The following is a 23,437-nucleotide window of genomic DNA, read 5'->3' on the forward strand; positions in this document are numbered from 1 at the left end:
TACTCCGAGAGCCTACCACACACACAGGGTCCGTCGTGTGCTTGCTCAAACCCACACTAATTCTGCTGGCTGGTTGGCCGGGCGGCGTTTCCCCGTTTACCCACAAACAGGAAAATCTGAACACTGACCGCAGCGTGGTTGAACGGCAACAAGGGTGCACCGCAGCTTTTGCCCTTTGCGAAGCGAGCGAGAAACAATCGGTTAGCGAAGGAAAATATCAAACAAACGGAACAAACACTGCGACCCACAATTCAGTGGCCTTGCTGCACTTTTCACGCGACCGTACAATCGAGTTTCAGACGCTTGAAATCGAGCAGTGTCGAGTGCTGGAAGGGTGCTCGAACTGCTCGAACAACGCATCCGTATGCGGCTTGTCGGAATGTTCAAACGAGCGCGAGTGGACGATTTTGCCTCTCGCTTCAACAGTTGCAGCGAAAGGATGTTGTTCATCTTCTCTTTCACACACTTATATATGATAGTTTTGAACAAACGTTTATTTGAACGTTTTCAACTCAAAATGGTTCCATTCTATGTATCTATAGGTTGATTTAAATTAGACGTTATCATCATATTTTAGTTCCAGCTATTTAACGAAAAGTTTTTGTAATGGGATACTAAGACTTTACATTCATTCCATAATTATACATTATTAAAGTGCATTGACTACACTATTTCGCAAGAAACATTACAGCATTTTGACTGCATTCCCGCTTTGGAACAATTGTCGGCGCAAATTAATTAAATTCATAATGGTCCCATAACCGAGTGTCAGTGTAAACATGACTGTAGCGCTAGCAGCTTTTCGAATTCCCACGTACCTTTTCTTTCTGATCGGAATGGCCTTGAAAACTCTGTATTTTCTACCTCAATAAATCCGGTTTTCATACATTAGTACATTTTAATGAGAGGATATACGTTTGTTAATCTTTATAAACTGCAACAAATTAGAAAAAAAATCATCTGCAAAGTCATTTCGGTTCTGTGTGACCTTAATAAAGGCCTAATAAGCACAGCTAACAATCCGCTTGGTTTGAAAAAAAAATTGACAGAAGTTTGACTACCGCCATCTCGGTTCGATTTGGTTGTACTTTTCCCTGTCTATCGTCAGCGGTAGTCCGCGCCGATTCGTGAAGGAGGGAAAAATTACCAATCGAAAACGCCAACATTCGATTCGGCTGCTAATACGCTATTGCCGCGCCAACGTACGCTATTTCCGCGCTGTTATTTTGCAATGGGATATTCCTGGTGAAGCTATAAAGGAAAGTGCAAGGAAAAGTGGCTAGATGAATTGTGCGTGTACTACCTGCGAACCTACGGTACAGTTGCACGGGGCAGGTTGCGACTGAGAATGAAAAAAAGCTCCTCTAGAAGGGACAAGCGCAGACAGCAGCCGTCCGTTCCTCGAAGCCAACGCAACCGGGACGATTTTGAAGCTGATGTGGATCACGAAAATGATAGAATGCATGTGAAGAAAGATTCGTCCGAGACGGTACAATCCAGCTTGAAAGTGAAAACCGGTGATAATCCAACGCCTGCTGGACTGCTGGAAAACGGTGCATCAATCAGTGGCGGCGACAGTGAACCGGCAGTGGCTGTGGTGGTGGAGAGCAAGTCGTCTGACGACGTCGTGGATGAGAAGAGCAGCTCTCCAGCGCTTGCAGATTCCCCGGCGTCAGAAGCAAAACACACGATTCGATTGGTGTCGCTCGAGAAATTGCTCCGGCCAAGTTTGGTAGATGCGGTAGGGAACGAGGAAGCAGGCAGTGGCAAGAGTAAACCGTCGGCAGCAAAGGACAAGCGTGTGAGCATTATTGAGCTGAGCGACGATTCGGAAGAGGAACTGATACAACAGTTTGTGATTGTTAAACAGTCCAAGTGTATGGAAGATGCGGACGAAGTGGTAGGCAACAATAGTAAACAGTCGGTAAGAAGCACAAGTGCAAAAAAGAAAACAGGAACCAACGGTGGTAGTCGTGGTGCTGCTACTACACCCAGCACAAAAGAGCTTAGCATTGTTGTTAAACGCTTGCCGACGGATTTAGCCCCACTAAAGAAGTCCTTTGGATTGAGCGAAATCCGGGACCATCACAATCGCGTTATCGACAAGTTGGTGTTCGACAGCGCCTCGGATCGGAACAGTCGAAAGCGCACCGGGGACGTTAAAGCGAAGGAAGCAAAAAAAATGGCCAATGAGGAGGAGCAACAAAGCAAAGCCGGTAACAGTAAGAAGGGGAAGCAGAAGCAGCAAAACAACGGTTCAGAAGAAAGTGACCAATCGGATGTAGAAGAAATCACACGCATAGATAGCGATTCGGATGCACCGATTGGACGGAACCGCACCAGAACGGAAAGCAGCATTCCAAACGAGGTAATGCACGGTTTGATCAAGCAAAATGTAAGCAAGGTTTAATTTATCAACCCTTTGTTCCCATGTGTTGCTAGCGAAAGAATACTAGAACTACGCGCAAGAGACGCGCTGTCAGCGATAGTGAGGAGGAAAAAAGTACAGGGAAGTCGACAGCGGCGGCCACTACGAACGGTGATGGTGACAATACGGATGAGCCCACCGATGTAAGTGATGGTAGCGATCAGGAGTTTACTAAAAGTAACACCGTCACCAGTAGAAAACAACGTGCGGCAGAACGGTCGAAACGGGCACTCTCCTCAAACGTGGCCGCTTCCGACAGCGGTACTGATGATGACGACGACGGGAAGAAGGCGAAGGCGGACTTTCAAGTACGGAAGAAGCGCACCAGAATACGGCGCAACTCATCATCCTCTGACGATGATGGAAAACCGGTGAAAAGGTTTGTTAACCCCAGGGGTAACACTCAGAAGTACGTTCGTTGTATGAGAGATTTACTCCTTTTGCAGGAAAAGAGGTCTCCGCCTAAAACGGAAGAAAAAATCCGACAGTGATGGTGATTCACCGAACAAAGGTCGCAAGAACATACGCAAACTGCTCAAAAAGGGTGATCTGGAGGAGACGACCAAAAACGCGGAGCAGGAAGAGCGTGAACGGAAACAGCGCATAGCGGACCGGCAAAAGCTGTACAATCTGGTATACGACGAGAAGCCGGAAGTGGCCACCACGCTCGAACAGCTGGTGCTTGATTTTGACGAGGAAACAAAAGAACCGTTGCTCGAGGTGGACAAAAAGTTGGTGAAGTTGCTAAAACCTCACCAGGCGAATGGCATTAAGTTTATGTTTGACGCTTGCTTCGAAAGTATTGAGCAGATGAAGGAAAGCAAAGGTTCCGGATGCATTCTGGCACACTGTATGGGGCTGGGTAAATCGTTGCAGGTGGTAACACTTACCCATACGCTTCTTGCCAACGCGGACCTGACCGGTGTGGAACGTATCCTGATCGTGTGTCCCCTGTCGACGGTGCTAAACTGGGTGAACGAGTTCTACATGTGGATGAAGCATGTCAAAAAAGGCACCGAGGTTGAGGTGTACGAAATATCAAAGTAGGCATTACATGAAGCGATCATTACCAAACACACACACTAATACTAATAAAGCAACCGTTTGTTTAAATTCACAGATACAAGGATAATGTGACACGTGCCAACAAGCTCATGGAATGGCATAACGAGGGCGGTGTGATGATCATGGGATACGATATGTTTCGCAATCTGGCCAATCCGACCGCAACACGTATACGGAAAAAGGTGCGCGAATCGTTGCAAACCTCCTTGATCGATCCAGGACCAGAGCTGATCGTGTGCGATGAAGGTCACTTGCTGAAGAACGAAAAAACTTCCCTCTCGCAGGCGGTTAATCGAATTACCACGATGCGTCGGATCGTGCTGACCGGAACACCGATCCAAAATAACATGAAAGAGTGTGAGCAAAATGCGGTTGGAATGTAATTTACGAGTTCGCGCTTTGTACTAAATGAAGTGTCCTTTGCTTTTCGCCGTTACAGATTTCTGTATGGTGCAGTTCGTGAAGCCTAAACTGCTCGGTACGTACAATGAGTATATGAACCGGTTTGTGAACCCGATTACGAACGGTCAGTATACCGATTCGACGCCGTACGACATCCAGCTGATGCGGAAACGGGCGCACGTGCTGCACAAGCTGCTGGATGGTTGCGTACAACGCAGAGACTATTCAGTATTAGCGCCGTTTCTACCACCAAAGCTAGAATTTGTGGTATCGATCAAGCTGACACCGGTACAGAGCACCCTCTACAAGGTAATGATCATCATTATATATATTTTATGTATTTTGTGGTTGATGTGATGCTTTGAAATTAATCTCCCGGGGACGATCGAACAGGTAGCAAGCGGTTCATTTATTCTCCCAGTACTCACAAATGCCATTTTGACAAATGAACTAGGATTCAATCCCTAAGAAGATTCGAATTAGATTGGATCTTGATTGAAGAATTCAATTGGAACTCTAAAGGGATTCGATTGGGATTCCATAGGAATTCAATTTTAAATTCTCCGGTCCAGGGCACTTGGAATAGTCATGTTTTTAAAATATATTTTATCTTGGGTGATGATGCTGGGCTGTTGAAAGCGTTTTTTTTCCAAATTAATTACATATCAATATGTTAAAATAATGATTTTCAAAAGAGCTTTCGACTGATAAATTCTCGCGACAACTCGCGACCATTTGCAACCATTTGTGCTTGCAAGAAAATTAATGCTTATTCTCATTCTTCCATAGTACTATATGGAAAATCTAGCTGGCAAACGACTTATGGATGATCCGACACAAAAGCGCTCGTCGATGCTGTTTAATGACTTTCAGAACCTGCAACGAATATGGACCCATCCGCGTGTGCTGCGGTACAACAGTGATCGATACGAAATTAAACAGCAGCGCAAGGTTTGTAGAGAGGGGTAGACGATAGAAACAACCAGTTTTCAACAACCAATCCCCTACAATATGTCATTACGATCGATCCTTGCTTTCAGCGTGATCTGGACAGCGACAATGAATCAGTCGGATCGATCAAGGATTTCATCGACGATGTTTCGGAGGAGGAAAGTGCCGAGTCGACACCCGCCACGTCCGATGACGATTCCGATGTACAATCCGTGCACAATGAAAACAGTCACGATGGTGCCGATTCGACCGAAAGCAGGCCGAAAGCTACTAACACTCGTAGCACCAGGAACAATCCAAACAATGGTATGGGGGAAAAGGATAATGTTTGTATAACACTAGAGCAGGGAAGTTGTGAATGTTATTTCTATTTATGTGTAGTATTGGACGACGTTTTGTTTGAGAAGCCAGAAAATCCGACCGAATGGTGGATGCAGATGTGTCCCGAAACGGAACTGGACAACCTTGAGCACTCCGGAAAGTTGATCGTGTTAATGGAAATTCTAAAGGAATGCGAAGCTATCGGTGATAAGCTGTACGTTTTCTGCATCTTGTAGCGCGCTTGTATTGGGCAACTGTTACTAACTGTATTAAATTCCCAATTCACAGACTGGTGTTTTCACAGTCCCTGTACTCGTTGGACGTGATAGAACACTTTCTCGCTTTGCTGGATGAAAATATGCAGAAAGATGAAGAGGATAGGGATGAGCAGTTGAGCAAGTATCCCGCATCCTGGTCGTTGGGATTGGATTACTTCCGGCTGGACGGATCAACGTCCATCGATAACCGGAACGATGCGTGCAAGGTGTTTAACGACGAGAGCAACACACGCGCAAGGTAAAAATGGTCAAAAAGAGGGGCGGCCAACTTAAAAATATGCATCGTTAAAAAAATGTCAATCTTTATCCGACAGATTATTCCTGATTTCGACCCGAGCCGGTGGACTGGGTATAAATCTGGTGGCCGCCAATCGGGTGGTCATCTTTGACGTGTCCTGGAACCCGTCCCACGACATCCAAAGCATATTCCGCGTGTATCGATTCGGGCAGAATAAACCCTGCTATATTTATCGTTTCATTGCAATGGTAAGAGATTTTTTTGCTGTTTTTTTTTTCGGTGACATTTGTTTTTTCTTATCCTGGTCTTCTTACCACCGCCCCAACAAATAGGGTACGATGGAGGAGAAAATCTACGAACGACAGGTTACGAAGCAAGCTATCTCCAAGCGTGTCATAGACGAGCAACAGATTGACCGGCACTACAAAGAGAACGATCTGCAAGAGCTGTACCGGTACGATGTGGAACCGAGCGAACCCCGACCGATGCCTAACCTTCCGAAGGATCGTCTGTTTGCCGAGCTGTTGCAACGGTTCGATCCGCTTATCTACAAGTATCACGAGCACGATTCGTTGCTGGAGAACAAGGAGGAGGAAACACTCAACGAGGAGGAACGCAAGTCGGCCTGGGAAGAGTTTGAGCAGGAAAAGAATCGTCCACCAGTGTCAGCGTATGTTGGTGGAGTCTTAGGAATGGGTGTTGGTATGATGGGTGGAAGAGGAGGTAAGCTTCGAACAACAGTGTGCTGGCTTTTTTGGGTGTTTATTAACGTCGTCGTCGTGTCGTTTCGCAGCTAATGGACCAGTTACATCCAGCACAACGTACGGCTTCCGCAACGATGTGCTGCTGAAGCTGCTCAACATTAAGGCACGGGAGGATAATCCGACTTTTAATGATGCCACCATAAATGCTATGATACCATATATGATGCAGCAACTAACGGCACAGATGAGGGAAGGAGAATTAACGGTAAGAAACGCGCGGCTTTCCAACTGCTGCCTACTGATGATACAGGTAATCTTTCTCACACATCCGATCGTTCCGGTTTCTGTCTTTCATCGTACAGATGTATAGAAGTTTATGGGATCTTTACTACAAGCTGGAGGTTCCATCCGCTGCTGTATCGCAACAGTATGCAGCAACCTACAATACGCTACAGCCTGGAATGGTAGTAGGACAGATGCCGCCGCAGCAGCAGCCAATGATGATGGGCACCGGTCCGAACATGCACTACCAGATGAATCCAAATCAAACAGGCGTAAGACCGACATTTCTGCCGCCATTCTCGGTACAAGCAATTGTTTCGCTTACAATTGGTTGTCCGCTAGAACGTTCTTTAATAATATTTGTCTCTGCTTTTTTTGTATTTTGCTTCTCGCAAATAGATTCCGCTGCAAGAGCCTGGTATTAGTGGAACGCATAGATTTGGTCCGGCTGGTGTTTCCGGTATGGTTGCCGGCCCTGCTGTTGTTGGTGGTACTACTACTGTGCCAATCGAAAATCGAGGCCCTGTCACTATCGATCCCAACGTAGTTGAGCTCGATTAGAGCATGGAACATATTGGATCTTCACGCTTCGAATATCGAACATTAACATATAGATAACACAGCAGGTAGTCCCTACGTAGTAAAGAACGTACTTGATGAAATTAGATTTTATTCACAACACATCTTAGCTGTTTAAATAAAGACATTTTCTATTCCCCTCTTCGGTGTAAACGCGCGTACGCACACATACACACATACACCACCAACACACTAGCGCTGCATGATGTGTGTATGTATATTGCGGAAAGAAGTTGTCCTCCTCTCTACACGCGGCTACTTTGATCGCGCTCACATCGAAATGAAGTAGAGTATATGGTAGCAAACAACGTAGTATTCAGTCGGTAGTAGTAACCCTGTTGACAGAATCTGCCTATTTAGGCACTATTAAGAGGAAATTTGCATTGACAAAAATCCTTAATAGTGGTCATTACAGGGTTATTATGATTAACACTCCAGATGAAATGGAGGACTAAGCTAGATGACATTGTGATGGCTTCAGATGACATGGTACAAGGCTACCATTTCATCTGAAGTGTTTACCAAAATCATTGACGCTTTTACATTATCAAGTAAAAACCCCCCTGTAAGGCAACTTTGTCAATAGGGAAACCCAGCAGCATAGCACGATTATATGGCGTCATATGAATCCGGATCCGGTGCACGATTTGCGACTCGGCAACCGTTCTGAATAAACTGGGCTCCTTCCTGTAACGAGAGAAAAATGGTGTTCAATGCACGATTTCGTTGGTGTGACCGAAAGCGTACAACACACTCACCCGCACCAGGCTGGGCAATTCGCGCCAGAAATCCACATGCGGCACGATCTCCATTCCCCGTGCACCGATGTAGAATGCGTTCACCGTCGCACCGATGAGGAAGTACGACACGGCGACCACAAACAGCATTATCAACAGTACCGTGCCGGTGCTGGGTTTGCTGTAATCTTCCATCACGATGGGACATGCGTATGGCGAGAAAAGCAACAGATGCTGGAGGAGAAAGGAAAGAACACGACAGTTCATTTTTCTGGTTGTTTGTTTCGCTTCCTTTTGTCCTTTTTTTGTTGGTTTCGTACCGTGGTGATATTGTTGGTGTAATCCGGGAAAAAGTACGACTTCTTATCGGTGGTACATGCCAACTTTACGTGCGTTATACTGAAATTGATAATTGTACATTTTTTTTTGTGAGTAAGATTATGACTCATCCCAATGGGAGGCGCGTTCTTCTGGAGAATTTTGTTTACCTTTGGCTCGGTTTGATATAGCTAAGATAAAGCCCATCGTCGGTGGTGAATTGCGTTTCCTTTAGCTCACCCAACCGTACCAACCGTTTGTTGGCCGCTTCAAACTTGCAAAGCTGTAGGTCGGCGAAGAAGCGGGAAAGGGAAACGAAAAGTACTTATTACGGTCTGCCTCTGTGCTCACTTTCTCCGCCCGCTTACCGTGTATCCTTTCCTGCAATCGTTGGTGATCGTTTTATTATCATCCGCCGTGTACTGTATGTCACTGCATGGGTGAAAATAGTACGTATCTCCGTTCGTTTCGTTGGCGTGCAACGGTTGGGCACCGATGTCTATTAGTGGCTGCAGATTAATGCCGGTCCCGTCGATGAATTCACAGGAGCATGGCCCAACCCGTCTGCACTCGCTGGCTGTGGTTGGCTCTACCAAACCCAAAGTGAACACCACCAGCACCACTAACGCTAAATATTTACACATTTTCTTCTTTGGTTAGGGGGAACGCTACTACCGTGCGAAGAACTGGTCTTGTGCGGTTTTGCGAGTACGCTACGGTATTGTGCCCTGTGTATTAACACATGTGGAAGAGCCAGACAAAAAAGAACAGCTGATTTCGGTACTGATTTTGTCTACAGTACGAGACGTTTATAAACAGAGAATGATTAAGCGCATCAGGCACCAAATGCCACAACAATGCGCTCCATCTCGTACGCTTTGTTGACGCTTCTGTCTCGCTCACACGCATTGTCGTGGGGTGGGCACTGTGGGAAATCGGCTACGGTCATACAGTTTGACGTTTGACGAGCATCACGTTGTCACGTGACAACCAATACAGTGCGTGATGAAATGTGCACCATTCTCGCCTCCCCATAAGGTGACCAATAGAATAAATTCGAAAGGCAAACGATCGGTTGCAAGTTTTCATCAAAGTCGTAATTTATTTATACATTCATTATTTATTTAACTCATTTTAACACAAGACTTCCAACACACTCACAAGAATTATATAAGGGAAGGGGGTTGGTTGGTGTACGAATATTACGCTTCTCGATTGTAAAAATAATGGTTGCTGCTGCAACCGCTGAAGGAAAAGAAGAGAAATGTCTGTGTTTTCAAGTGGATGTGTATCTAAAAACAAAACAAAACAAACAAAAATCACAGTGAGTCGATCAAACTAAGCATGTGTATGTGTGTGCATGTATGTGTCGATTCCTCTTTCTTGGGAGTTTTGTTTTTGTTGTTGTTTGTTTTCTGACTGGTTTTACAATCTCGCAATCTCTGTGCTCTTGCTCCAACATTTCATCTTTATACAATGACTCCTAGAATGCATTTCAGTCTTTGTCCTCTTGTGTGTTTAATGTTTTGTTGTTCTCGCTTTTGTTTCTTTTGTTTGCACTAATTAAACTTGCCATACTGTTTTATTTTCCGTTTTCTCCTTCCTTCTTTAAATCGTCTTACTTTCCTTTTGTACATAAGTTAAAACAAAACCGTTTCAATAGTGTATCCGGTGACGATTTTTACAACACAAAACTAACGTATGTTCACACTTATTGATGCGTTAAAAGTTGTTGTATGTACGATATTCCACTCTCTGTCTCTCTTTCTCTCTTTTTTTTTACACTGTTCTTACGAGTGGATTGTGTTTGTAGTTTTAAACTGGGTACTAAACCCGGAAGATTTAGTTTGTAGCTCTTTGAACATGAAAAATATAATTTAATTCACAAAAAACCTATGTTTCAATAAATAAATAAATAACCAATAAAATACATCGACATTTTAAAAGACAACAAACATAAATAAATAAAGAATATGTTAGACCATAATAAATAAGTAAATAAATAAATAAATAAATAAATTGTGTGTAAATAGTTCATAGCCTCCTTATGACCATCCGGTCAGAGTATTTAGAACATTTTAAAACTAAAATTATGACTTGTTTTTACGCCTCCACCGCCCTGGTTAAGCGGTCAAGCGCGTCCTTTTGTTTCCTTTTGTTATTGCGCTTATAATAAGTACCTAGTTAGGAAGCAGATTATAAACGGAAAATAAACATTGCACTAAACTATCGAGCTTGTACGAATAATAATATCTACCAACCACCTGACACCACGAACGTTTGCGCCACACTTCACTGAAGTTTATAAATCTTTGGGGAGCTGCTATCTCGCCATCTGGCTACTAAATGCAATTACTGTTACTTGCTGTTGTTGCTGTGTGAGTGACGCATATACTTAATAGGTACAATTAAAGTCTAATGATTGGATCGGAATTCCCAAAATTAGGCATCAGTTTGCACATTATTCAATCGGGAATACACTTTCTCTTGCACAATTGTATTTACAGTCAATTCAATTTTATGGAATGACTCTCTATCTTCCTTTCTCTCTCGAGATTTGTCTTCATTTGTTCTTCAAAAGGAATAATGTTGACTAATAATAATAATAATAATAATGATCTTCATAAGTTATCTACTTCCAATGACATGAACATGAAAATGACACGAATTTTGACTAGCAATTAATAAGTTAGAGAAGGAGGATCTAGAATTGGAAGGACTAGAATTGGTTGCGGGGTATCCCGTGGGGGGGGGGGGGGGACCGGGGAGGTTTTTGTTTGTGTGCATCACTTATCGACTAGAAATGTTCTGACTTCTGCAGCCCTCTCTATCTGCCTGTCGTTACTTACAATCTGCTTCCCCATTTGCTGCCCCAAATGTTTTATTCTCTCTCTCTCTCTCTCTCTCTCTCTCTCTCTCTCTCTCTCTCTCTCTCTGTATAAGAAATATTCTATGTATATATATAAATACGTTTTTTTCTTTTTCTCTGACTTTAGCTTGGGGAGATGTGACAATAAATAAATGGCGATCGGTAAGTAAATATAGCAGCCCTTAAAATTTAAAAGAAAAAAAAACCCATTACACTAGATTTAGTGCTCAATGATGGTGGCCTCCTCTCCCTTAACGTCCGATATTGCGGCCATCGCTTTCGTCAGCACCGACGCATCCTTGAGGCTGAGCACCTGCAGGACCTGCGGTTCCGAACCTGGCGGTCCCTGGATCATCATCTGATGCATACCGGGACCCACGGTTATGGTTTCCATCGTTTCACCGTTCTCCACCTAGATAGCAAACAGTTTGCAAGACAAAATCGAATAAAATAATATAAATCACACATAAAAAATACTAAAGAAAAAAAAATCAAAACTGTACAAATGGAATGCAAAGTGGAGAAACAAAACAATTAGGAGGAAACTTGAGCGGGAGAAACACAAGACTTTGCTTTGTAAACTATGGAGAAACTAAAAAAGCTGTTAAAAATCGCTAGCTGCTTCATAAAATGCTACTCACTAAATCACACATCTGAAAAGAAAAGAAAAACAGTGACATATTATTTTATCGCTTGCTACAAATTGTGTGTGCAGCAGCATCGAGACGGATCGTCTATCCGTTCGTTGTCTAGCAACCTGGTTGTAAGCAGCCGGTTACAACAGTGGTTGTCTACTATGGAGGGAAGATCTGTTTTGTGACCGGTTGGGTGTGGTGGAGCTACAAAAATAAAAATTTTATATAATTGTACTACTAACTAATAATTAAATAAACAAAAACAAACGTTGTCATATAACACAAGATAATTTAAAGTGGTGTTTCATTGAGCTTTGGTTTTGTACAGATAGCGCCACTTATTAAATAGACCACGCTTGCTGATTTCATGGTTTTTAACTACTTACTTAGCTATTGACGTTACGTGAAAAAGAAGGCACAGAGTTTCAACTATTCTTTGGTTATAAAATCTTTTAAAATCTAAAACACATCCGCACCCGCGCCTTTTTCTCTTAAAACTGTAGTTATACGTTCAAATGACCGCGAAATTGGTTCAACCAGACGGCTGCGTTTTTGCTTTGCTACAAAAAAGAAACTGACTAAAATATGAGCAAACGAACTGAGATCCTTTACGAGAAAATGATAAATAGCACAAAGAGGTTGGGGCTGGGTTTGTTCGTTGTTTGTGTGGAAAAAAAGATGGGATTTTCCTTCAAAGCACTCATACCGCGGTCGAGAAACTGATTACAGTGAAAACCCTGCCATAAGCTTTGTAAACTATCCTAGTAAATTCTTGCATGTTTGATGCTAGGTAGTCTATAAATAAAATAAATAGTTTTTCTATCTCCCTAGCCTTAGTAATAAGTTAGTAAAACCAGTTGGACTCGAATAAGCTCGCATGCTTGCTGTGGTGGTTTGTACTGACTTTCGTTGCCATGGCGCTAAGGTCGATTGCCTTCTGTTCTAGGTAAATAAAAAAAAGAGAAAAAGAGCGCCCACGCTATTCCTACTTATATTCTACCTTTCTTACGCACTATAAGTTAATGGACACAATCATACATTACGCAGTGTAAGACTAGAAATTGCACGAAAAAACCAAATGTAAATGAAGAAATTCAGCCTAATTACTAACACAAAAAACAACACTAAACGATAACACTACCGTTTACATCTAATAGATTGATTTCTTTGTCAAAATAAAAAATTAACACACACAAACACAACTTAAAAGTAACATTGCAATGGCACGCGTTGCTATAAATAAAACAAAGAGATACGAAGGGTCAAAATTTTCCTAGCAGAGTTCATGAGGTGATGTGAGGTATCAAACGAAGGGTGAGTAAAACACACCCAGAGGTCCAAGCAATCCGGCCCCAAGAATTCCCCCCTACATGAGCGTGTTTGTGTGTGTGTGTCTATGTGTCGTCACGTACGTCATGGTAGTTAGTCCTTTCTACACACTTTGCAAACCAAAGCGTTTCTGGTTCATTTCGTCCGTCGCGTTGTTGCTGTTACTGCTACTACTGCTACTGCTAACTTTCTGACTTAAGCTTAGTGCATCGATCAGATGGCTTCCATCATTAACCGACAATTCAATGTCTCGCTTCAACTGTTGCTGTTGCTGCTGGACAGATTTCGAGTCGGTCGTAGTGAACGGGATTCCGCTCAGCTGTATAACAAAGCTGCTGCTAGGCGCAGCGTTTGCATCGCCCGACACGACGTCCTTGTCTTCGTCCATTGGTTCAATCTTTGGTATACAAAATTTTATCTGATTCCCACCAATACCGGCACCACCGAGGATGGTACTGCTACCACCGGTCGGTATCACATTCGATTTGCGGTGAACGTTCAAAATGTGTTGGGAGATGATGTTGTTATTGTTATTATTGTTCAAGGTTTGATTGTCCGCTTCCTGATGACCGGAGGTGGAAATGTTAAAGCAACCACGCTGCGATGGCAGTATCGCATTAAGGCCAACCATTGGCAAACCAACGGAGGAGCGTGAAACGTTATTCCCGTTACTGCCACCACGCTGCTGATGCTTGCCGGCGGATGGCAAATGGTGTTGTTGCATTTGTGGCAGAGCTAAAAGCGCTCCGTTACTACTCAACGTGTAGTTGGTGAGCATTGCGGTAGCGTGATGGTGTTGGCTCGCTGTACCTACGTTGGTCGAAATGGTCAAGTTCTGTGTCGTGCTGTTAGCGGTGCTAACGACGGAAGAGGTTTGCTGTTGTTGCTGTTGGGCATGATTGGACGCTATGTTATGTACCTGCATCGGGGTAATACAGACGGTTCCATCCACGTTCGGCACCTGCTGTATGTTGGCCACCATCGTCTGATACATCTGAGCGGACACCGGTACGGTGATCATGCCACTCACGTTCACTGGGAAACCTGGCGAAGAGAGCAAAAGGAAATGGTGTTTAGGAGAAATCTTAAATGGTGATGACTAGGGTGACTCCCAACTCTAACGCCTATAATTGAATATAAAATTTACCAAGGGCTACAACAAAGTCGCTTAGGATAGAGTTTTACCGGTTGTGATTTTAGGTAACAGATTGTAAATCTGCAGGGCGTTTAGACTTGTCTATTTATTTCCCATTGATAAACAGAGACCTGCGCAATTTTTTCAAATTTTTTGTCCCAATAGTGGAAGGAGCAAGCGGCATTTAATTGCATAGGACTTCCTCGTAGATGCTGAAGTCATGTTACTTTAAACAAGAGACGCCCTCCTTCATGATCTATAGACTGTTATACAGAATGCTTATATAGCTTGACACTAGAGTGCTCACTAATATGTGAGAAGTGAGGTCTCCCGATTACTCCACTGACGAAATCAATCACCGAGGGCGAAGAGCTACTTCGTGAGATAAAAAGAGCTCGATGAGCTACCTCCTCATGAGGACGAAGCGTTTAATGAGCGCGAAGAGCGCGAGGAGGTACCTTGCGAAGGCGAAAATCTACCTTTTTGAAATAGAAGAACACACAGAGAGTCCTCACTTTATTGAGTTGAGGGCTCCCGGTAGCTCTCAAGCTCACAACCCCACACTAGTTGCCACCATGGTGACAAGGAGCCACTTTGGGGCCGCGTATATGAATATCATGTTGAAGGACAACTACCCCCTAGTATCCATTGGAAACAAAGTCTCCGCACGGGATAGATTAATTTTCACCAAATAGATTCTCTACGTACCTTGTCCATCTTCTCCTGTAATTATAAGCTGTCCATCCTGTCCAAGAGTAGCATCCGTTAGGTCAACTGACATACTTTCACCCTGTCCATCTGATATAGTTTGAATTGCGTGAACACCTCCGTCACCCTGTGGCTGCAGCTGTAAAATAAATTAAGGCGCATTATTTTAGCTGACCATATATGACCAGTTCGCACACTTACGGTTGCAATTCCTTGTACTTGTGCGGTAGTTCCATCCGGTAACGTGATGATGGGATTGTTGGGATCAACCTGAATAAGTGACACGGTGCCGTCGGGGTTCTGGATGGTTTGCAGGACAGTGTGAGTGAACTGGAAAATAAAAAAAAAATGGAACAATGCTGGGTCAGAGATATGCAAAACTAGCAATTTATTGGACGGCAAAAAGCAACAACAAAAATTAAAGATAAAAAAGAAGGTAGGAAAAAATCAATGTGAGGGGGGGGGGGGAATTGATTGATTAATATATTTGGAGCACAAAAAAATAATCTTAAAAAAACACGTAGCAATATGCGAAACCTTTATCAAGCATAAATTATTCGAAAATCTACAAAAAAAAAAAAATAGTGTGGAGCAAATCAACCAATTGCGAGCGGAAGAAAAAAGTGAATTCAAACTAAATAAAAATTGGGTAACAAATCAAACGCCATTCGAACAGAAAAATGTTTAAAAAATCAACCAAAAAAACATAACACTCAAAAACAATCGCACAACATCGACACATGGCTTAGTAGAAAACTGGTGTTAGTACGAACATCCACATCGCTTAGAGCCATCGAGTCTAAGCAAACCTGCGCGTTGAGGGTCTGCGAGGGTGACGACTGTTGCTGGATCTGTATTGTGCCGTCCGGATTTTCCTTTATGATCTGCCCGTTCGCACTGGTGATCGTTGTCGTGGTCTGTCCGTTAGACTGGCCTTGCTGTTGCTGCTGTTGTTGCTGCGGGTGTGCCTGATGGATGATGATTTGTTGCTGGCCGCCGGCACTGTTGGTGATGGTGGCCGTGGTTGTGTTGTTGTTGCCGGCCGGACCCACCGTCACTATGCTGCCGTTTTCAATCTTCATCACATCAACCTGATGTCGCAACAACAACGATCATCCCCGCGCATATATGGCCAGCAGAGTTAACGAATTGAAAAGAAATATTGACCATACAGGCCCGGTTTAACGATATTGTCACTTTTTTTAAGCGATCGGAATCGCGAATGTCGTTTTTTTTCATCAGCCAGAAGACTCTTATTCCGGTCTCTCTCTCTCTCTCTCGCACTGTGTGCATCAAAGCAACCGATAACAAACGATACTTACATTTGAGCTCGCCGTTGCTATGGCGTTCGCCTTTTCGTCCTCTTCACTGAACGCTGGCAACAGATCTTCTCTTCCATGGTATTTGTAACAATTTATGACAATTTTTCTCAGTGCATGTGTCCAGCTTATCTGTGCTCGTGGGTTTTCGCAAAAGATTATAGGTACAAAGAAACGGTAAACAGAAAGAACCAACACCGGTGGGGCCCATAACCCAAACCCATACTTTACCCACAACTTTTTCCAATCTGTTTACCTTTTGCTTTTCTTCCTCAGTGCGTGCATCCATGCGAACGTTGGCCCACGGTAGTTCCTTCGGCCACCAGGGGGGCCTGGTAGAGTCTCTGCCCCAACCCGGCTTGCCCCGTCCGGTCGAGTACTTCAGCATTAGCGGAATGAACGCACGCAGCTGTGCCTGGGTCATCTTCTCCACAGGCGTCGGTATACCGTCGATGATGAGCGGCGGCAGCTCAAAAAGCGAAGGATCGTCTTGTACCCGGGGTGGTGCCTGTGCAGCGAGTGCCTCATCCAGCTTGTCCATCACGTTGTTGCGCAAATTTTTCAGCACATCCTCCAGCGGTTTGGCTCCGAATACTTTGTAGATATTGTTTGGTTTGCCCGGCGTTGCCACCAACACGACTGCCTGCTGTCCGACGCGCGTAGCGTACTCGAAAATGGTTTGCTGTGTGGGTGAGGAGGGCAAAGGTCATGAGACTCGGATACGGATAAAGCTCTGAAGCGGGACATACTCGTAACTTCCTTAGCAGTCGGTTCTGTTGCCGCTTGCGGATGGAAGGGTTTGTTTCGAACGAATGTGGCCGTTTTTTCTTCTTGGATGATGTGATGGCGGCTGCGGCAGCTACGCCGACGACACCGGCGGCTACCAGCTGTGCGGTGACTTCATTTTCCATGGCAACGTTGATGAGGTTCCCATCGTCGTACGCACTGCCCGGACTGCTTGGATTGTCGTCATCATCGTCGTCTGATGCACCGGTAATGTTATCGTCCTCGACGTACTCCATCGCATCTACCGCGTTTATGGTCAAACTCATGTTTGGTGTGTGTGTGTGTTAGTTTTTTACGCTGCAAGTACCAGAATTTACATTTTGGCTGGTTGTTTACAATTGTCTATTATCATGGTCCAACACATTATTTATTATCATGGTCCTTCAACACATCCTGAACATATATTTGTCTTGACACGATTGGTTTCTACTTTTCCTTTTAGATTATGCGGTTAATTCGGAAGAAGGGTCTCTATCTATCAGTATTTAGCACTTCGGTCAGAAGTAGATATTCCAAAAACAACTTAATGAGTGTGTTGAAATTCTTGAAAGATTGAGTGTTCTTTAGGGCACGGGCCACTGATGATTTCAAAATTCAAATTCCAAAATTTCGTGAGTGTTTTTGTAATTTTGTCGTTTAAGAATCGTTTTTAGATGACCTGGCTCGTACACGAATTACAACAGTTTGAAATTTCCCGTAGCCCAGAACCATTTCGGTAAACACTGTTCCCTGACCATCGAAAATGGGGTCCGAACAGATGTCCTTCAAAATTGATCCGCAATAGATGGAGGATCATCGTACAATACAGAGAAAGAGATTATTTCTAATTTCAGACTCTAGACATAGTAAATTATTTCCGAATGCATTAAGATTCAGATGTCTATTTTTTGCATGAAAAATGTTTTAATTTATATTTTATAATTCAGGAGATTTTTAAAGAAATGTTTTACACATTCTACTACTTTTGAACTGTATCATCAAGCTCAAAAAGCATAAAGATTTTTGTTTAAAATACGCTAATTTTAGTCCATGTTTGTTTACCAGATGAATTAGCAAACAACTTATTGATTAAAATTAATTAGAAATTGTCTGCAGAATGCAATGCGAAGACCTATTATACAGATGACCAAATCTCATTTTTTATATAACCTTTATTAGCCTTGACCTAATAAGGCACTTTCAATAAGGTAAAAATCAAGTTCTATCTTTGAAAGGTAATTTAAATGTTTCAATTTAATATTAAACTTCCAACTAAAGGGTTTCCTCCTACATATTCGTTTTAATCTCACTATCCTTAGTTAAACAGTGTTGATACATCCAAAATTTAAATACACATTCGTCGGCCCCTAACACCATGGACATTTGAGATTCAAGAACGAAAAAGATCCGAACAGGAACAACGTGTGGCCATTGTTCTATGACGCGCCCGGCAAAAGCGATCTCTATTTAAACGCACAGATACACGCTCGGTGCATACCTATCGAAGCAAGCATGTACTCAGTCCCTTTAAACCGTTCCCTCCCGCTACCCCCCTCCCTCCTCCGTCCACCCTTTCGTCCTTTATATCGTTCGCAAACATTTTCCCTTTGTTACGGCACAGCATGGAGGAAGCGAAACACAAGCCAACAACCTATGCTCCCTATGTACTTATGCTCGCTACGACACCATCATCGTGCTCACCATGCTGTGTTGTGTCAGTGTGTATGTGTGTTTCCGAGGATGCTTCCCTTCCTCGCAACATTAACACCTCTTCCTTCGTACTGGCCCTTTTTCTACATGCAAGGGACAGCAACAAAGTGATTCATTTTTCGGGGCCTACTACACTTTCATTTGTGAGTGCAATTTGCGTTGCTAAGGCGTTGCAGGCAATGGGGCTGCTATATGAAATGCATTTTTACCATCACGTACCACATGGCGCGGGACAGCTACAAAGAAAGCAAAAAAAACCCACTTTCACTAGGGCCGAATCTCCCCTAGATTAGCCTACGGACAACACAACATGGTGGCGATGAGAGACTTTTCGTCTCGTGAAAATTTGCTTTCACGGCGTACCATTTTTCACCGATCCTTTTTCACCACCTACCGAGATCGCCGTTTTTCTTGACAGGTTTCGTCCTGCCAAAAAGGACGCAAAATATTCTACACGCGCGCTCACCCACGGACACGGTGCACGAGACAAATTGACTTCCATCTTGCCAAACCACAGCACGGCGGTATCCGTGAAAAATACGCTTTTCCTACACGGCACACGAAAAATCACAATTTTCCCGCACGGCGACTGCATTGCGACTGCGGCACACTTTTGCTGGGAAACGGTGCTGTGGCGCGTTTGTTTACAGTTTTTTGCCGTTCGACTCAGCTCATTTCCCAAAATCAAGCGCTATTGGAGGCCTCAGCGCATGAAATTTTCCCGAGTTTGCCCTTTTGCCTTTTGTACCAAGCGCCAACCGCACAGCACACAGCATTATTCCTGAGCAAGCCCAGTTAAATTTTCGCGTTACGCACCTGCGTGAAGTTTACAAAAATAGATCCCGTCCACGTACGGCCGACATCAACAACCCAAACGCTGGCGATGGTGGTTTGGAATCACTTTTCACACCGTTTCACGCGCGATTTCACCACAAAATTGGGCTTATTTTTCCGGAAAAACCTCTGCTCGCTACTTTTCCACGATTTCCACGACCGGACTCGGTATTGATTTTTCCACACAGCAAACACATGCAAACGTACAAACACACACACACACGCACACGAACGCCAGGCCGCTGCTACTCACCCATACACACACCGGGCGTCCCATGCACACACAGCGTTAGCTTGCTCGAAACTCGACTTCGAAAAGTAACGCCGAGCGGAGCTCTGCACACGTTCGAACGTGGTTTGCTTCGAAACTCTTCAAATTTGAACCGACCGTTACGCTGGGAATGATGTTCTACAGTTTTATCAGCTTTTTTGTTTGCTAATGCATATATTGCTCATTTTTTACATCTGTTTTGGTAATCAGCTCAACATAATTTCACTATAATGTTGATAACTATATGTATAAGTGATGGATTAGGGGTTAGTGATTTAGGAGATAGGACTGGTGGTTTGTGGTGACCAAAGAATTAACGGAGAAACGTGCTTCTATGTTATAAGTTTCATGAAGGATTATTCAAGAAAGCAATGGAAAAGAGGCATACCTCTCAGATGACTCAATTAGTGCTGTAGTGAAGGCTATTTAGTGAATAATGTTAATTCCATTTTCTGGCCACGTGGGATATGATTGTGCAACACTGTTGTAGAAGAATTCAGTTTGAGATAGTTCAAACTACCCTTAACACAGAGTTTACTTTCTATGTACATTTTCTTATCAGCAGTTCTCGACTAAAACCATTTATTCAATGTGCTGTTTCCTATGGTTAGAGTCTTACATGCTATCGTTGTTTTGTTCATTTATGTAAACCGGAAGACATAATTATAAAATTTATCTTTTTTTTTCTTGATATAATAAAAAACATATCTTCAGTTCGTAACAACAAAACACTAGTCAAACTAAACTAGTCAAAACTGGTCAAAAAACTAGTCGCCAGACAAAAGGCAATACATAAAGATCAATATTTGCCGAAAGGTTTGCCAAAAATGTTGACCTCGACCTCGATTATGGAGGCAATAAATTCTAACTTTTTTCCGTTTTAGCGTACTAGCGTACGCTGCCAGGCCCCCAGGAACGCATTTCACGGTAAACTGCAAAAAAAAAAAACACACACACACACACACACACACGCACACCCAATTCGGAACTCGTTGAAGCACCCACGTCCCGCTGTTTTTTAGGGCACTTTTTAAACTAAGTTCTCTAATTTCTCGGCGGCAGAACCAACATTGAGAAGCACAAGTACAATGTTGCCCTTCACTAGGCAGCTAGCTTAGTTAAAAATGTAGCTAGATGACCTGGTGAACGACCGAATTGTAAACTTGATGGGTGTACAGACACACACGCCGCGGCTCCTGTCCGTTCTGAATGTAAAAGAACCTTCCGTCTGGACATGCCTGCTCTTTTATATTTCGTTTTCGACGACCCCAAAACGATGCAGTTTTCTCCACACTTGGTCTCGGTTGTTGATTAGTTGTGTGACATGTATCGCATTGGGCCCCGAGATGGTGGCTTACAGGAAATAAGGATGTGATAAAGAAATTTCCCCGCTCTGTGCACTCCGGACCAGTGCTGTTACCGCACATGTGCTGGCGAATATATAATCGCATGGCCTACGTTTGATGATGTCCATCGGGACGTAACCCATGCGGTCTGTTTTTATCTGGCTTTTTTATGTGCTCATTACCATTTTTATCAGTTCCACTGTTCAGGGCAGAATTTTTCACCGAGAATTGTTTCACCGAGCGATCGAAGTTGATGTTGATGTTTGTGCATTTTGCTCTTTTTTCCCTCGAAATCCGTACACGATAAGCACACGCAAAGTAATGTATACGGTCGGTTGGGATTTGTGAGTAGATTTTAAGCTTCGCACATGGCTAACATATCTAGGACATATTGGTACACATACACACACGTACGCACACGCGAAACACCGCATATTCAAAGAAGATAAACATTAACACACTGCGTAGAAGTTTGGAGGCCCACTTCTGGCACACAACATTTCTAAGGACCTTTCCACAATTCTCAACTCAATGTTTTACAATAAACGATACTTGATGATCGCTACTATTCCTTGGATTTTCCCTTTGCATGATTTTCTGTCGGGGTGGAAGGTTCAAAACACTACAGCAAAATATTAGTCATCGTGGACTGGAATGTACTGTGCCAGGCTTATGGCACACACAAAAAAACCTCATCAAGACAAGTGTGTCGTTTCGTTTGTTTTCTTGCAATCTAGAGCGCGGGCTCCATTGCGCAGCTGCCCGAAAACACATTAAATGTTTGACATTGCCAATATTGGGGAGCTTTCCATTTTGGGGCGGCGGCGGTGGGCATGGATTTTGGTTGCTGTATTGGAAGCCCTGATCGAAGTCGTAAGCCTTTTATGCACTAGGTCCAAATAGTTACAGGTAGGGATTCTCATTTTAGGTATCAAGTCAAGCCCTCCAGAAAGAACTACTTTAGCTTCCTAACCGTATGATGGATATACTGGGAATATATCTTTCGATCTTAATTCATGATTCTTGATCGAATGATGATTCTTTATGATATTTGTCCTTAGCTTGTTCGTACACTCTGTAGCATCCGAAGCATCTTTTCGTATTAATGTTACCATCTCGTAAACTAAACAGAAGGCCCGAACTTCCAACGGTCAAATAGCGTTCTTTCCTTAAAGGTAAACAAATCAAATTATTAAAGTATTCAAACAACCTTTAAAATTTGTAATAAAACATAGTACATGCCTCTAGATGGTTTAGTATTCACTTATGCTTCTATAATCAACGTGGAACTCCACGATTGCGATATGCAACGAGTTCAACTGTGGTATTCGTTGACCAGATATTTTATGAACTGTGGGACAACGTGCATTGAAGAAAGAAGACTCAACATGAATGACCAACAATTATAGTGAGCCAAACACTTCGCAATTCAATCTTTTGTAGTTTCTTTGTTGTTACAAAACGAAAGAGAAGTTTAAATTGGCACAAATAATGTTATAATTTGCGACTAAATTCAAAGCAAATGTGCTGGGTGGTTCTAGGACCAAACTCTAGGACCTGTGTACACGTAGCATATGCATGTAGCCTCTCCCCCCCCCTCCCCCCCTAGTCCACACAAACAATAATGTGCAAATATTAAGCAAATTGAAATGTTTTATGAAAAGATACAAATATCAATAAAAAGCCCGTTTGTTGAGTGAACAAACTAAAAATTAACAATAATTTGTAAGGAAAACAATTTCGTTTGCTACAAAACAAAGCATGTACTCTTCCTCTTCATGTCTACGTCTACGTGTAGACGCGGCTTTACTGAACCATTAAGCTTCCTTCTCACTCTCGCGCACACACAGTGCTGCCGGGGACCAATTGTCATAACCGTATCGAAGTGTTGGTTGGTACATGTCAAAAGCAAGAAGTTGGCCGGAGAGCAGGAATTTCTTTTCTCGTACGCGACATTTTCCATCCCCCAAAAAACATGGAAATCGCGATCGTTGGATGGAAAACTGTTTCCATCAAGCGCGAGAAACCGTCAAAGTATTAAAAGTGAGTTTGCACTTCAATCTTTTAGCGTGTTTGTGCTTGGTGTGTATGCGTGTGAAGAAGTGTCCCTTTGTTGTGCGATCGGTGGAAAGTTGGTGCAGAATTGCAATGGGGAGTTTGATGCAGTAGACGTTTGGGAAAGAGAGCGTGGGGGCGGGGAAAGCGATTAGGGA

The 23,437-nt window shown here is 43.3% G+C and overlaps 3 protein-coding genes and 1 long non-coding RNA gene across 4 annotated transcripts; 2 read left to right on the forward strand and 2 right to left on the reverse strand.

The window, feature by feature from the left end:
• Nucleotides 1-1,335: 1,335 nt before the first annotated feature.
• On the forward strand, nt 1,336-7,230 carry LOC126556708 (transcriptional regulator ATRX homolog). Its single transcript, XM_050212152.1, has 14 exons — nt 1,336-2,368; nt 2,443-2,807; nt 2,875-3,471; nt 3,549-3,850; nt 3,933-4,204; nt 4,685-4,846; nt 4,936-5,176; nt 5,228-5,381; nt 5,456-5,683; nt 5,760-5,931; nt 6,016-6,406; nt 6,477-6,652; nt 6,750-6,971; nt 7,069-7,230. Exons 1-14 carry the CDS (start codon nt 1,349-1,351, stop codon nt 7,228-7,230), a joined length of 4,464 nt encoding a protein of 1,487 aa, XP_050068109.1. The 5' UTR covers nt 1,336-1,348.
• A 728-nt stretch (nt 7,231-7,958) lies between these two features.
• LOC126560010 (uncharacterized) lies at nt 7,959-8,947 on the reverse strand. Its single transcript, XM_050216171.1, has 4 exons — nt 8,672-8,947; nt 8,474-8,586; nt 8,306-8,384; nt 7,959-8,219 (listed from the first exon to the last, which is right to left on the reverse strand). The coding sequence occupies exons 1-4, from the start codon at nt 8,945-8,947 to the stop codon at nt 7,959-7,961; spliced, it is 729 nt and encodes a 242-aa protein (XP_050072128.1).
• Nucleotides 8,948-13,239: 4,292 nt separating this feature from the next.
• LOC126557148 (DNA-binding protein Ewg) lies at nt 13,240-17,350 on the reverse strand. Its single transcript, XM_050212825.1, has 7 exons — nt 17,048-17,350; nt 16,555-16,980; nt 16,302-16,430; nt 15,753-16,070; nt 15,181-15,309; nt 14,980-15,118; nt 13,240-14,180 (listed from the first exon to the last, which is right to left on the reverse strand). The coding sequence occupies exons 1-7, from the start codon at nt 17,348-17,350 to the stop codon at nt 13,240-13,242; spliced, it is 2,385 nt and encodes a 794-aa protein (XP_050068782.1).
• On the forward strand, nt 17,243-19,703 carry LOC126559896 (uncharacterized). The gene is made up of 2 exons (XR_007607050.1): nt 17,243-17,365; nt 19,569-19,703. It is a non-coding gene; the product is annotated as an uncharacterized LOC126559896 (long non-coding RNA).
• The last annotated feature ends 3,734 nt before the right edge of the window (nt 19,704-23,437 follow it).

The sequence above is a fragment of the Anopheles maculipalpis genome, chromosome 2RL (assembly GCF_943734695.1).
Source record: "Anopheles maculipalpis chromosome 2RL, idAnoMacuDA_375_x, whole genome shotgun sequence".
NCBI classification, from domain to species: domain Eukaryota; kingdom Metazoa; phylum Arthropoda; class Insecta; order Diptera; family Culicidae; genus Anopheles; species Anopheles maculipalpis.